At 39.5% G+C, this 14,095-nt stretch overlaps 2 protein-coding genes across 3 annotated transcripts; both read left to right on the top strand.

Annotated features, from left to right (window-relative positions):
• The first annotated feature begins 584 nt into the window (after positions 1–584).
• LOC103132505 (oocyte zinc finger protein XlCOF7.1-like) lies at positions 585–6,833 on the top strand. The gene is made up of 5 exons (XM_007544318.2): positions 585–738; positions 1,009–1,309; positions 3,521–3,642; positions 5,113–5,221; positions 5,414–6,833. Exons 2-5 carry the CDS (start codon positions 1,036–1,038, stop codon positions 6,523–6,525), a joined length of 1,617 nt encoding a protein of 538 aa, XP_007544380.1. The 5' UTR covers positions 585–738; positions 1,009–1,035; the 3' UTR covers positions 6,526–6,833.
• A 2,097-nt stretch (positions 6,834–8,930) lies between these two features.
• LOC103132489 (gastrula zinc finger protein XlCGF53.1-like) lies at positions 8,931–13,202 on the top strand. 2 transcript variants are annotated; one of them, XM_007544300.2, is made up of 5 exons: positions 8,931–9,723; positions 9,800–9,933; positions 10,667–10,775; positions 11,168–11,634; positions 11,733–11,964. In XM_007544300.2, exons 1-5 carry the CDS (start codon positions 9,438–9,440, stop codon positions 11,871–11,873), a joined length of 1,137 nt encoding a protein of 378 aa, XP_007544362.1. In that variant the 5' UTR covers positions 8,931–9,437; the 3' UTR covers positions 11,874–11,964. The 2 variants fall into 2 exon arrangements, with proteins under 2 accessions (XP_007544362.1, XP_007544356.1); XM_007544294.2 differs by having other exon boundaries at positions 11,168–13,202.
• The last annotated feature ends 893 nt before the right edge of the window (positions 13,203–14,095 follow it).

The raw sequence follows: 14,095 nt of genomic DNA, 5'->3' as shown, positions 1-14,095 counted from the left end.
TCTATTATAATTCCAGATTTAAATATTATGAAAAATAAAATAATAACAGATAAATTAATAGAAAGGCAATGGGATTGGGGGAAGTTAGAGAAAAGACAGTTGTGATTTGTTCACACTCAAATACCACATTGACAAAGGTAAAGGTAATTTTATTTAGATAGCATATTTTCAGCATCAAGGCAATACAAAGTGCTTTACAGAAATTAAAAGGAATTACAAACAAAGTAACAAACCAAAAGAAAGAGCAAAGAAAGAAAAATAATATAATGTTGATCTAAAGTATTTACCGTAAACTAAGTGGGTTTACATACAAGTATTCAAGGCAATATATTATATTGGCTATAACTCACTCAGTTTTCAAATTAGTATGGATCACTCCCCATATCGGGATCGTAATTAGTTGGCTGGCAATTTTGCTAAAAGTGCTGCAAAATACTGTTGATTTGAATGTAAAAAAAAAAAAAAAAAGTATAGTAAAATTTTACATGTATGGTAGTAATAGAAAATCTGATCCATACTCCAATCTGGAAGGTGGCGGTATTGCACATTAAGTTGTTTGCCAGCCGCCATAAAAATAGAAGAAGAAGCCGTTTTTTTTTTTTTTTTTAAAGCAGGAAGTCGGGCTGCTGTCCTCATAGTGCTGGGAAATATAACAGTTGCGATTATAAACAGTTTCTATTAAGGGATAAGCTAGCTGTTAAGTTGTTGGGTAACTCTTTCCACCAATGTATCGAAAGGGTAAGAAATGTTTCAGATAATGATGGGTTTGCGGTAAACTAAAGTTAGTGTAAAAAGCTAGGTGGCTAACAATTCATATTTACCCTGATCATTTATTTAGCTGTGCTTTACTGACATGGAAATCAGCTGAACATTAAACCCATATGGCCTTTTTGGTTGGCTTAATAAACTAGTTTGTAGTAGTTTCCGCCCTTTTTTTTTAAATTTTGGTATCAGCAATTTTTTCCAGCGAGCTTTGAAGTTTAATTTGGACATTTCCCTCTCCCTCAGCGTTAAAGCCGCTATAAATTTTAACACATGGTCGCCACAATGACAGAGACTATTCAGTCTTTTCAGTCCCAGCTTTCCGGAGTGATGGAAACAGTGTTCAAGGCTGCCATCTATGAGATCACCCGGCTGGTGGAGGAGAGCTTTGTGGAGGAAGTGCTGCGGTGTAGGGAGCAGGTGGAATCCCTGGAGAAGAGGCTGAAGTCGGCAGAGAGCCGCCGGAAAGATAGGCAAGACAACGGGAAGGAGATGTGTGTTGACTGCGGGAGAGCCAGAACGACCGGAGAGGACAAAAGCCTGACAGGTGGGTGATTTCTCATGTCCCTCTAAAACTACGTCATCTTAGTTATTTTATCACTAGTTCAGATGCATCATGGTAAATAAACCCAATCAGTCACCCCACTGTAGTTTCTCAAAAATTAGAAACGTTCACAGATGGAAAGCAATCTTTACAGTTGTTCCAACATCTCTAAAATAAGTGATTATAGGATGTGCTAAATTGGCTGCTCCTTCACTGCCTTTTATTCAAACATGGGAATCTTTTACCATCTCATTGGTCCATTCTAATTTTGGGGACCACGGTTTTATTCAAGATCGATTTTCAATTCGAAACAATTACTAACAATGATTTCTGCTTCAATCTATTGGTGTGCCCAGGATCCTCATCTACTGTTTTGCAAGGCAGTATGATAAATTGAGACATTCAAGTCTCTTTTTCACATTATTAATTCCTAAATATTAATCCATGCTTAGATGGAATTGTTGTAAATAATGCCACTTTGGTTGTTTTGGTTAAGGCACTGGCAACCTTACTTTTGCTTACTTACTCTTGGTGAAACTGTGGCACAGCTGTAGTTTTCAAGAAAAATAGTTCAGCGATTCTGAATTGTTCGGCTGGACTGCTTATTGGGAAATTTATGATGTATTGCTTACGCCTCATGCTACACATTAGCATAATGCATAGAACCATTTCGGTAATTGTTTCCCCTCATAATCTAGATATCATGAACTTGGGTGAAAGTCGGAGGAGAAACAGACTAATAAATTAGAAAAGTAATGTAGGAAAATGTTGGTGAGCAGTCAAATGTTTCTTCTTTTCCATCATATCTGCTCTCATATACAGTATTTTAATTATATTGTTCTTATTCATTTTTCTATTCTGTTACTTTTCTCTTTACTTTAACAAAAAGCCTCAGTTATGAAATAATTTTGTGAAGCCATTTTGGGATTTATCTGGCTTGAACAGAGATATATTAGAATTTTAGGTTTCGCAGCTTGCGGCCAGATAAAACCCATAAAACGGCAGAAAACTTTAAAAGATAAGTTTAGTAGGGCTATCCAGAACTACTGAAGAAAAAATATTATCCAATTAACTTTGCTGAATTTAAGTGGATAAGGTCTGAAATTAAATGAGACTGGATTGGACCTAAAGATTCATAAAGATTCAGTTCTATATATAAAAAAATATGCAGATCTTACTATTTCAGGTGTTGTGGATATTGCAATATGGTTTTGAAACAAGACAACCTTTTCAAAGACTCTACATTAACAATATAGAAAAGTCTGCGGCCAAATTAATCAGGATTGTTTAAAATGATTTTCTTACTTCAGCTGCCCCAAATCCCTGTCAGCCACAAGTTTAAATCCTTGTAATTGTAGTATTATTGCTTTTTTTTAAATCTGAAAATTACTGCAGGATTTGCTTGTTATTTTAATCTGTTGTTGCTCATCCCAGACTTGAGAGTGGAATATCTGTCAACTGTTTATGTAATAGAAAATTTTGTTTTCAGTCTGTGTTTGTCCATTAAATAAGTTTGCAGACAATGTTTAGATGTTTGCACAGTTGTGATAGCAGAAGAGACCTGAAGACATCTTGGGTAAAATGCTTGATCTGGTAATTGTCTTAAAGGACTGACGTGTGTGGACTGTAGTTTGTACCCTTGTTTGACCTGAACCCATGACTAACTGACAAAGAAGAATTAGAAGTTTCTTCTGAAGTTTCTTCGGGGGTCAGGATTGTGTTTGTGGCAATAGAGATAAGATCAGACTTTGGGTGGGTCCTTTCCTTGCTGTGACTATATAACGATGTGGTGTATGTTGTCCAGGGCTCTTCTCCTGACTGCGCTAAGGAGAGGGGTCTTTGAACGCTTTTGCCTTCGAATAAAGAAACTTAAAGACAAAGATTAATCTTTCTCTTATTATTGAAACGGCTTGTCATTCTTTGATAATGAAATTTCCATAACATTTACAATGCTGCCTTTTCTAGTTAGTTGATTAGTTTGCCTGGTTTAAATAAAAAAAAAAAAAGCCCTACAGAGTGAGGGATACCTCAGATGTTACCGTGTGGTAACTAACAAAACATCGTGCAGAGACGCAAACCCTGATACAAGATATTTAAAAATATTCTAACTTCATAATTGATTTAAAAGTGTTTTAAGATCATTAGATCGTTCTTAAAACTACTTGGCCCTTCGTGTGTTGAGTGAGGTGTATTTTTTTTCTGTCTTCTACACAGACAAAAGCCTGAAACAGGAGAGAGTGACACAAGAAGAGGCACACAGTTACCAAGGCACTGTTGGAAAGAGACTAAGTAAGAACGCTGAAAAGGCGACGCAAGCGACGAGCGGTGAGGCACAGGTGAGGGCTTTTATAAGAACTCATACTGGTGTGGCATCTATGCAAAGTTTTTCTGTGCTTTTGAGCTGATAAATTTGGCATTAATCAGACTTATTACAGTATGCAGAACTGTTCTTTGATAAATATTAGTGATCCAGTTTTAAGCATGATTTACGATTGTAAATGGCTTTTCAAGATGCTTACATAAAAACTTAAATAGTTAATTTCAAGAGATTTGTTTGTTTTTCCAAGGTAGAGCTGTCTTCCATAGTTCCAATTAGGCAAGAGGCAAACTGCACTGGGTCAAGTAAACCCGATACTTTGTTCTTTAAAACCATCGTAGGTGTTGCAGAACAAAATTTTATTCAAAATACTTCACTAATTGTGAAGTAAAAGCAACTGATCTAAATTCATTCAGTTCAGCAGATAAGTTGCCCTTTGTTACAGGTGCAAGTTATATTCTTACACAGTAGAACAACAACAACAACAACAAAAAAAAAAAAAAAAACTTCTGTGGGTGAGAGATGAGTTAATGTCTTTCAAAGCTTCACAAAGTTGAACTGCATATGTGAATCCTAAATTTGCACAATTGTAATTCTCAACAATCCCTTTTGTTTTCATTTGGATGTTACAGTTCAGGTTGGAATCCTCACACCAGACTCCTAGGCATTTCTCTGTCCCACTTTGAGTTGACTTATCTTCACATGGTGATCACACTTAGCACTGCTGGTTACAGATGTTAACTGGCCCTTATTAATCTGACAGTCTGTGTGCTGTTAGTCTAATAGTCCTGAGATTACATTGGACCTCATTTATCTAGAACTGCATAGATTTGGGATTTTTATTAATGATTTTGTCTCCACACTAATCTGTCTCATAAGGAAAGGGCTAGTTTATCTTCAGGTAGCCCAGGACTCTACACGGAGACTCCCGACATGGTTGAATAGAGCTTTAGCTACCATTTAATTTCAGAATTTATTGTAAAATCTTTGGTTTTAACCTTCAGTTCTTTCCACGTACTTTTCTTTTAAGGCTGATTCAGAGCAGCAGAAAAACTCAAAAAATGGCTTTAGATTTGCAATGATGAGCTATTAATAAGGAAATTATTATTTAGAGAGGTCTTGTTTTTGCAAATTGCAGGGAATATATGGATGTGTGTACACAAGTGCTCTCTTGACCTGGACAGCTGTTGGTGGCATCAAAAAACAAAAAAAAACATCCTGATTTCCTTAGTTGTTTCTGCCATTATCAAATTTGTAAATAAATAAAAAAAACAATATTAATTATTATTCATTAAAATACACAAAAAAAATTTATATCAGTAAAAAAGAGTTCACTTTGAACCATTTTGAAACAACGGCAAATTTCTGAATCTCATTTGGCAAATAACCCAAGTAGAGGTATCCTGTAAGACTCCAGCCACTGATAAAAAAAAACAAAAAAAAAAACAAAACCCTAAATGCAACTTTTGTATTCTTGCTCATCTTCCAGGGTGCAAGTGTACAACAGGATACATGTGAGAGACAACTCAAAGAAGAAACTCCTCAAAGCATCCAGCCAGAAGACGAGGAATCCCACGGGTGGAGTGTGGGCAAAGAAGGTGAGTTTCTATGGAAGTTGGTGATGAAAACACTATTTATTTATGAAAAGACTACAAAGTATAGAGAAAAAACACGTCTTGCAAACTTTGTGTTAGAAAATTTAACATGATCCACATTGGAAGCTGACTGCATTATTCATATGCTAGGTGTGTTATTGTGACCAACTTGACAGTTTGTTTATCTTATTTCAGAGACAAGTCTACCAGGACCAAGTAAGCATTTCAGTGAACAGAATAACCCAGCTTGCCATGTGAACTGGGAACCTGGCTTTGACCAGAGACCGGACTTGAGCCAAGACAGACAATCGGAGGTCCTCTCTGAATCAAATTTCCAGAACAGGTACGTCTTGAACGACTTGGGCAGCTTTGGCAAACCTGGATATGGAGAGATGGATAACTATGATGGACTACAAGATTCTCCAACCCATCTACCTGACGGCCTTAGTTATGTTAATCAATTTGACGAGAACAGGAAAAATCCCGAAGGAGCTGAGCACCAGTGTTACACAGCAGGGTCTCCACAGAACAGAGGAACTGAGGAGAGCTCCCCTGTTAGGACTAACAGTGATGTGAGCGGGGAATTCAGCGGCTTGCTTATTGACGAGGAAGGATATCTGCAGGAGCCAAATATCAGATACTCCGAGCAGATATCTGGTGATCTGGGCAGCAGAATGAGCTTCCGAGGGCAGGAAGTTCAGTTCCCCACTGCATCATATGAATCCTCGGCTTCATACGGCGAGACCTTGCAGCAAAGATTACATCATCAAAATTCAGAAAATGAAGCAAGGAGCAGCACCCACAACCACTGTTTTACCACGTTACCTAATTCGGTTTCTTTTAAGCCCCACAAACAGTCCCATAAAGGCACAGGACAAGGATCCTCATACATCTGCAACCAGTGTGGAAAGACCTTCACTCAAGCCTGTAATCTGAAAGTCCACCAGAGGATCCACTTGGGGCAGGGCCTCCATCTGTGCAGCCACTGCGGAAAAGGATTCCCATCCTTTGCCAACTTAAAAACTCACAAGTGTGGCCAAACAGGCAACAAACCTTATTGCTGCGCTGTTTGTGGGAACAAGTTTAGCCGCCTTTGGAACCTGAAGCTGCACCAAAGGATTCACACGCAGGAAAAACCTCACCAGTGCAGCATGTGTGACAAGAGCTTCACTAGGGCAGACATCCTGAAAGTGCACCAGCGCACCCACACGGGGGAAAGACCATACTGCTGCGCCATTTGCGGCCACAGCTTCAAACGCCTGGACCACCTCAAGTCACATCAGCGCAAACACGTGACAGACCTGTAGGACTAAAGCGAGCGAGTTTGGGTTTAATGGTGCTCTCCGTCTTTCAATCTGGTAATCTACGAATGAACGTTTGCACTGCTAAGTTTCAAACTCTTCAGTTGTCGGTTGCATTTATTTAATGCAATTATTTAAATACGTTTTGTTATGAAAATAAATGACGAGATGTAATATTTTTCACATTTAAATTGATGTCTTCAACTGAACACCTGCACACTTTGTATATTTAATTCACTGTATTTGATTAGAATGTACTCAATGTGAATTCTCAACTGCATAAAAAAATAAAATAAAACTGGCTTTGGATGTCATTGCTTGGTCATTTTCTTCTTTTTTGCTTCCAAAATAGAATAATCAGCCTGCTAGATGGCAGCCAATCATGGCATTTTATTTCATTTCCTTCTGGGATTATTAAAGTATTTTTGAGCTGAACTGAATGCTTTTCTTGCCAGTTCAAGAGAAGCTTGTGGCACATGTTTTCGTAATTCAACTTGTTTGATCAGCTAGGTGTGTTGTGTATCCTGAAACTGAGGTTTTTGACATATACATCAAAATGATTTGTTTTTTTTCTTTAGGTAACCGTAGCAATCAAAACTGCTTTAATCAAGTATTTATAAATTAAGCTTCTTATTTTTGGATTCAGAATAAACAACCTTTTTTAAGTGGATTGTAAAGTCAATCAATCAGTCACGTTTTATTTCTATAGCACATTTCAGCAACAAGGCATTTCAAATTGAGAAGATCATCAATCACTATCATGGAACATGAAGTATCACTGAGGCATGAGTAGATCTGATTCTGTTTATATATTTTGTCTAGTTGATGTATTACAGATTTATTGGTGCATTTAAGATTAGTTGTTTTGTATTCAACAACTTGTTTTTCATTTGTCTTTATAGTAAGTTCATTTTCTTAAAGAAGGAAATAGACTCTGAAATGCTGATCAACATATTTTATTTGTGGAATTCTTTTTCATTTTGATGCTATTATTGTGATTTTACTTGATTCCGTCAGACGATGCTCTGCACAAATTACGTTGCATTTACAGTGAACATTTTTACATTTTGTCGCATTACAATCACAAACTTCTATTGTGGTGTATAGAATATACCAAAACAAAGTGGCACATTATTGTGAAGAAGAAAGGACAAACACCTGGTTTTCAAGACATTTTCCAAATGCTAAACTGTAGATTGCATTTGAATTCAGCCTCCCTGATTCTTCCAGAAATATATTTTGGTGGACTTACTGCTTGCTGCAAGTCATTTGAGGTATGAGCGGGCCATTCTGCTACACAAATATGATTTTATATAAACCAATAAAACACTACATGAAGCCTTCACAAATATTAAATCAGCATTCACGACAGCCCTCGCCTCGGTTCATCAGACCATCATTCTGTAATGTTAATTCCTGCAAGTTAGCCCCTGTTTACTAGAGGAAACCCGATGTAGAAGTAGGTGAGGGTCTGGACTGCGGGATGTGTGTCAGCGTTACACACATCCCAATGCACGGTCTAGCTCCCCTTGGACTCAGCACCCCCCCTGTCTGATTCTCTCACAGACAGACCCCAGTCTGTGGGGGTTTTGCAAAAAATACCTCATGGGTCATCTCTCTCAGCACTGGCTCCTTCTATGTACTGAGCCCACTGCTCTTCATCTTGGTGAACCATGACTGATATACAAGGACAACAATGAACTGGCTTGCTGAGAGGAGGTGAGACACCTGATGGAGTAGTCTAGTGTGACGCAAACAATATAATCCTGAATGTCAACATAAAGGAAATTGTCGAATTCAGAAAAAAAAAAAAAAAATCAACAGTCAATTCAGTCACACGTGTGATAAGAGCACAGCAACGTCTGCACTTGCTCTCCTTTCCCATTCTCACCACTTTCTACCGAGGTACTAGAGAGAACAACAGCATCTCTGTCTGGTTTGGGACGTGTAATGCCTCAGATTGGCATTATGTGGAGAGAGTGGTAAGGACAGATGAGAGAATAATCAGGTCTGGTTTCCATCTTTGACACAGCTCACAGTCACTGCCTCACAAAAGACCCCTTCAGGCCTCACCATTGTTTGTTCTCCTTGCTGACCTCTGGCAAAAGATTCAGCAGCTTCAAATTAAGAAAATACAGCTTCATCCATTATGCAATTAGACTTTTTTTAAAATTTTTTATTCTATGTATTAGTACTATTTATATTTTTATTTATTTTCACTCGTTTTTAGTTTTTATTTTATTTATCAAAATTTGAAAAGATGTTTAATATGTATGCATGCTTTTGGCATTAGACACCCTATTTAGCAAAAACTCCACGGTGATCTACAAATAAACTAGACCATAATTTTTGTTTAAGCTCGTGAAGCGTATTTTAAATTAAATAAATAATAATTAAAAAAAAACATTATTGCGTCTAGAGATTTCCGAAAACGTTTCGCAATCATTTTCTAACCGCAGGCCACCGTACTGCGTCAGCTGTGATGTCATTAGCAAAAACAAGGTTCACAAAGTGGGTGTTGATTGCCTTCTTCATCGCAGCATCTGTTCCTAATTAGAGATTATCCCATTTAAAAATCCACGGCGGAACGTTCGGGTCGTTTGCGTTGTGGCGCATGCGCTCCATGGTTTGTTGCTTCTCGCTTATTTTACTAACGAGATTTAGCGTACGGGACGCTAGCGTCATGCTAATATCACGAGGCTAATATCACGAGGTGAATATCTGATGTCAGCAGTAGTCAGTAATAATATTTAGCGTTGAATCACGCCACGCCATCACCTGCTAACCAGGGAATCTGATACCGACAAATAGATGCTTGGCTGATCCAAACCAAAAGCACTCTTAAAGATTTCCCCCCAAACAGTTTTGAAAGTGGACACTAAAGGACAGACTCGCAGGGTGTCAGGACACAGTGGATCATGTCGGACCTGGACACCCTCATCGTGACCTTTCAGACCCAGCTCTCCGACGTGATGGAGGCTGTAGTGAAGACAGCGATGTTTGAGGTGACCAGGCTAGTGGAGGATGTCTTCATGATGGAGGTGAGGCGCAGCAAACTGGAGGTGGACTCTCTGAGGCTGCAGCTGCAGTGGACCAGGAGCAAACACGGCGGGGATGCAGAAAGGACCGACGGGTCTGTTCAGTCGGAGAGCAGTGAAGCGGATCAGAGTCCGGTCGTGGTAAAAGCCAAAACAGAGGAGCATGGTAAGAACGTACAGCAAGAGTTTCAAAGAAGGTTATGGGTAACTCTGTGTTGCCTTACATTTCCCTTTTATTGCAGACACAATGAGTGACTGCGAGGTGAAGAATCCAGATGCTGCAGTTGAACATTGGTTGTCAAATAGCAGCGAAGAATCCAAGACCGGGTCGGCAGACAATCCAGAACCGATCCAGAGCCCTGGAAGAGAGTCAAAGGTGAGTCACATGACTGTCGAAGTAGAGATGTCACTCGGCTGACTGGTGGTTGGCAGCTTTTGTTTTCTTTTTTAATATGAAGCCTTTAAAAAAAAAAAAAAAAAAAAAAGAGCATCTATAGAACTTCTAAAATACTCACTCATACACGTTCTATGGCTTAAAATCATCTCAGTGGATACCAAAGAAAACACTGGCTTGAATAGAGAACAGTAAGGCAGTGCTGCTGAAAAGCAACCAATTTGATTTTCAACTTGCTCCCAACAGAGACAAATTAAGGATCAGATGTACACTGTTCATCACATTCTAAAGCTACAGCTAATATTTATTTGGCAGTCAATAAATTAATCAAAATGTTAAATGAGTAGTTGATTAGTCGGGTATTTTAATCCAGCCTTGCTTTCTGCAGCAGCACAGGTCTTATGCGGATAATATGAAATATCTTGGCCCCCATATCGGTGTTGGCCAATATTGGTACGGCTGTGTTGGAGCAGAATAGCCTCTAAAACTGTCATGTTGATATACAGGCAGCACAGCACATTTGTTTTTTGGTTGGTTTTTACTTCTATAGTGGAACGTTGAACTTGCTTGGCACCCAAAAAGGCTCGAAAATGTCATTTACAAAGCTTGTTTCATTCGGAATGAACTTGAGAAGAATGTACAGATCGTAAAACGTTAACTAAGATGATTTCATACGGTGTCTTGGTTTTCATCACACATAATATTCCTTGTTCAGATCACAGGCGAAAAGGAAATCATGGCAACTACTGAAATGAAAGAGGAAGAACTAAAGAAACCGTCTTCCTGTTCTCTGCATTTGAGAGAGTGGAGCAGTACTTCTGATCGTAAGTATCCAATTCAAAAAATGAACAGTACTTTTTTTAAAAAGAGTAGTTTACAGGTGAACTGTGGCTACCTTCTCCAATTCTGGTCAAGAAAAGCATCTCCACAGTATAATGCTGTCATCACCGTAGAGATGAACCATAACAAAAAGATTTTTGGAGTACATGGCTCATAGTTGTCATGTTGACAAATTCTCCTACCTGAGCAAGGACACTACACTTTTTCCAGATTTATTTTTGCAATAATTTTTGAAAAATATTCAGATATCATTATCCATCCACCCCAGTATTATGCCCTAATTTATGTTGATTTGTCACGTAATAACCAAATAAAATACTTTATTGGTATTTGTTCAGTTGTTCAGTTTATTGTAAATCTCCTTAAATTCTTCCAGGTGAAGCTGGACCAGAGAATGCAGGTGACTTGCTAGAGGCACAGCCGACACCAGCCCAAGCAAACGGTGAAGAGCTGCAGAGAAATCTCATCAAGCGAGACCCACAGATGTCCACTGATTGTGCGTATCCCGAGACCCAGGACGAAACGGAAGTGGCGGCGGACCAGACCGATGTTTTAGCTTTTGAACTTAATTCCAAGTGGGCTGACTTGCCGGCCACTGCAGCTGAGCTCCAGCAGAATCACAAGCTTGGCACAGAACCAGAGTTTCCAGGCCCACCTAAAGGTTCTGTGAATTATCTGGAGCATGAGCTTCCTGGCTCTGCCAGAGCAGATGTTCAGTTTACCTTAGTCAGAGATCAGGTTTCCCGTTCTGAATCTCCCAAAGCCAGACTGCGAGCCAACAACACGCCCAGCGTGATCGTTAAAGAAGAAGTCCTTATCGATTCTGATGGGTTCACAGAAAGGGTGAGTACAGAAAAGAAAGCTGGGGCACAATCATTCACCGGTTCGTTACAGGAACAAAGTGTGAACTCGGCAAACAGACCAAACCACTTTTACCACAGATCCTCAGCACAGGAGGGAGTGAAGCTCCAGTCTCACAGGGGTTCAGGACTGAGGCTACAGGCAGCCATACAACACCTCCACCGACCACCGAAGAGGCCTCCACACAGACTGTCCAACCTGACAACAGCAGCGCTCTCTGACCCTCGCTCTCAGGTTGCACCTTCAAATAACCCCAACAGGGTTTCCTCCACATCCAAAGCTGCTTTGTCTTTGCAGCCACTGCATCGTGTTCACCTGGGTGACAAACAGACCGTAGCTCTGCACCGCGCCAACGCCTCGTGGGTCGGCATCAAATCCCACAATCACCCTGCAAACTGCCATCAGTCGGCCCGCAACCCCGTCTCCCTTTCTGATTCTCCGCTGTACAGGCCCTTCCTGCGCTGCGAGGAGTGTGACAAGAGCTTTCCCCACCCCAGCAACCTGAAAGCCCACATGCAGATTCACACAGGCGAACGGCCTTTTTGCTGCCCGCTCTGCGGCCGCAGCTTCACCAAGCTCAGCAACCTCAAAGCCCACCGTCGTGTCCACACGGGCGAGAGACCTTACTGCTGCTTGGCATGCGGCAAACGCTTCACCCAGAAATGCAACCTGAAACGCCACCAGAGGATCCATCTGGACGTTTGACCTCAGAGGTCTGGAGGAGAAGGAAAATTCATGAGTGTTTTGTGTTTTAGCTCGAGACGGTCAGGGCTCACTTTGCAGTGCAGCACAGTTGGTGGTCTGCGTCACGAGACTACCCCTCTAGATTTGATTAGTTCTGTGCACTCCTATGAAGCTCACCTGCTAACCTCTACAGGTGTGCTGGGCTCACTGTAGGATGACAAACACTGTGTGTGGTGTGTGTTTCATATTGTTAGACAAACCAGCTAATAGTCATTACAGAAATTAAATGTTTAGTTATTTCTTATGTGGACCGCAAGTTATTTATAAATGTACAGTGCCATGAAAAAGTGTTTGCCCCCTTAAAGATTTTTGCTATGATGGCAGCAGTTTCATGTTTCAAATCAACTTTAATATCAGACTAAAACCAATCGAAAGCAACCTTATGCCAGATTGATTTGATTGAATAGTCACAACTTATTGCTGACTGAGAAATTGCCTATATTTTTGATAAGTGATGGATGTCAACAATCAAGATAATCAATTAAATAGAACTTGTCTGATAACATGAAATAATTGATTGGATTTCAAAAAGCAACACATTATTCCCTTGTCTGCACAAACTTAGCAGATGAGAAATGGTACTCAACAGCCTGGAAAGGGTTACAAAGTCATTTCTAGAGTTTTGGGAGTCCAGAGAAACAAAATTCAGTCTTGATCCACACAAAGTGGGAAAATGTGGAATAGTAGCGAACTTTCCCAGGTGTAGCCGGTCTACCAATAGAATACAAAAGACCCCAGAGCAACATCTAAAAGCACTGGCAGCCTTACTTTGGTGAAGAGCATTGTTCATGATTAAACACTAAAAAGGAAAAGCAACACCATACCTTGTGTATGACGTTGCACCGTTCGTACAAAGAGAAGCTGGGCAGCAGAGTCATCCATGGAAAAGTTTCAAGCCCAAAATTAACATCAGCCAACATCATTTTGAACTCATTACTTTGAATTTTGTTATAAGATTCTGTAAATGTTCTGCATCCTTTTACATCCATTAGAAAATGTCCAGCCATCAGTTTATGACCTTCAGTTCAAGCACATTTGTACAGCAGGACAATGATCCGAGGTGTGCTAATATGTCCAAATCCTAAGGCTCAAAATGGCATCACAAAGGTTTTGGGGTGGTATAGTCACCACCCCAAGGTCTGAACTTTGCTGTCAGGAACTTTAGGTCAAAGTTCAGACCTAAATGCGGTTGAAATACTGCAGCACACATGCCCAATGACACAACCTTTTACTTTGTTCTCTTTATGCATAAAGACTATAATTTGAAAACTGCTTTTTGTGTTTTCTCTGGTTATGGTTGTCTGGTATTAAATTTGTTTAATTTCAAACATTAAAGTGTGACTAGAAAGGAAAAGAAGATCCATTTCAACATACTGCTAAGGGGCCTGTTTTTATCAAAATGAAAAAAGAGAAAAGATCCTACCTTAATTGTTTCCTGTCAGGAAAAATGAGTTGGCCTAAAAACATCTTAATATTGGTTCTTATAGTATTAATGACCGCAGCACTCATGAGCTAGAGCACAGTTTCTTACACAAGTTATTCTGAACGATCACTATGGACTGATAATTGTATTAGCTCAACTTTGTTTTAATCCTAAATTGAAATTCCAGCATTGTTATATGACGTAAAATTGTCTTGATATATGTCTCACATTGTAATATTTTTAATATTTTTATTCTTATCTTATTAAATTATAAAC

The sequence above is a fragment of the Poecilia formosa genome, unplaced genomic scaffold (genome assembly GCF_000485575.1).
Source record: "Poecilia formosa unplaced genomic scaffold, Poecilia_formosa-5.1.2 Scaffold11, whole genome shotgun sequence".
Lineage (NCBI taxonomy): Eukaryota > Metazoa > Chordata > Actinopteri > Cyprinodontiformes > Poeciliidae > Poecilia > Poecilia formosa.
Note: the sequence above shows the minus strand (reverse complement) of the source record. Positions and strands in the feature narration are given on the sequence as shown.

Bases quoted from the DNA above. Each gene is read 5' to 3' on its own strand.
- LOC103132489 (XM_007544294.2), top strand. From the start codon at position 9,438: ATGTCGGACCTGGACACCCTCATCGTGACCTTTCAGACCCAGCTCTCC. The intron at 9,724-9,799 runs GTAAGAACGTAC...CTTTTATTGCAG, and splicing joins AGCCAAAACAGAGGAGCATG to ACACAATGAGTGACTGCGAG. The intron at 9,934-10,666 runs GTGAGTCACATG...TTCCTTGTTCAG, and splicing joins GCCCTGGAAGAGAGTCAAAG to ATCACAGGCGAAAAGGAAAT.
- LOC103132505 (XM_007544318.2), top strand. From the start codon at position 1,036: ATGGTCGCCACAATGACAGAGACTATTCAGTCTTTTCAGTCCCAGCTT. The intron at 1,310-3,520 runs GTGGGTGATTTC...TCTTCTACACAG, and splicing joins AGAGGACAAAAGCCTGACAG to ACAAAAGCCTGAAACAGGAG. The intron at 3,643-5,112 runs GTGAGGGCTTTT...CTCATCTTCCAG, and splicing joins CGACGAGCGGTGAGGCACAG to GGTGCAAGTGTACAACAGGA.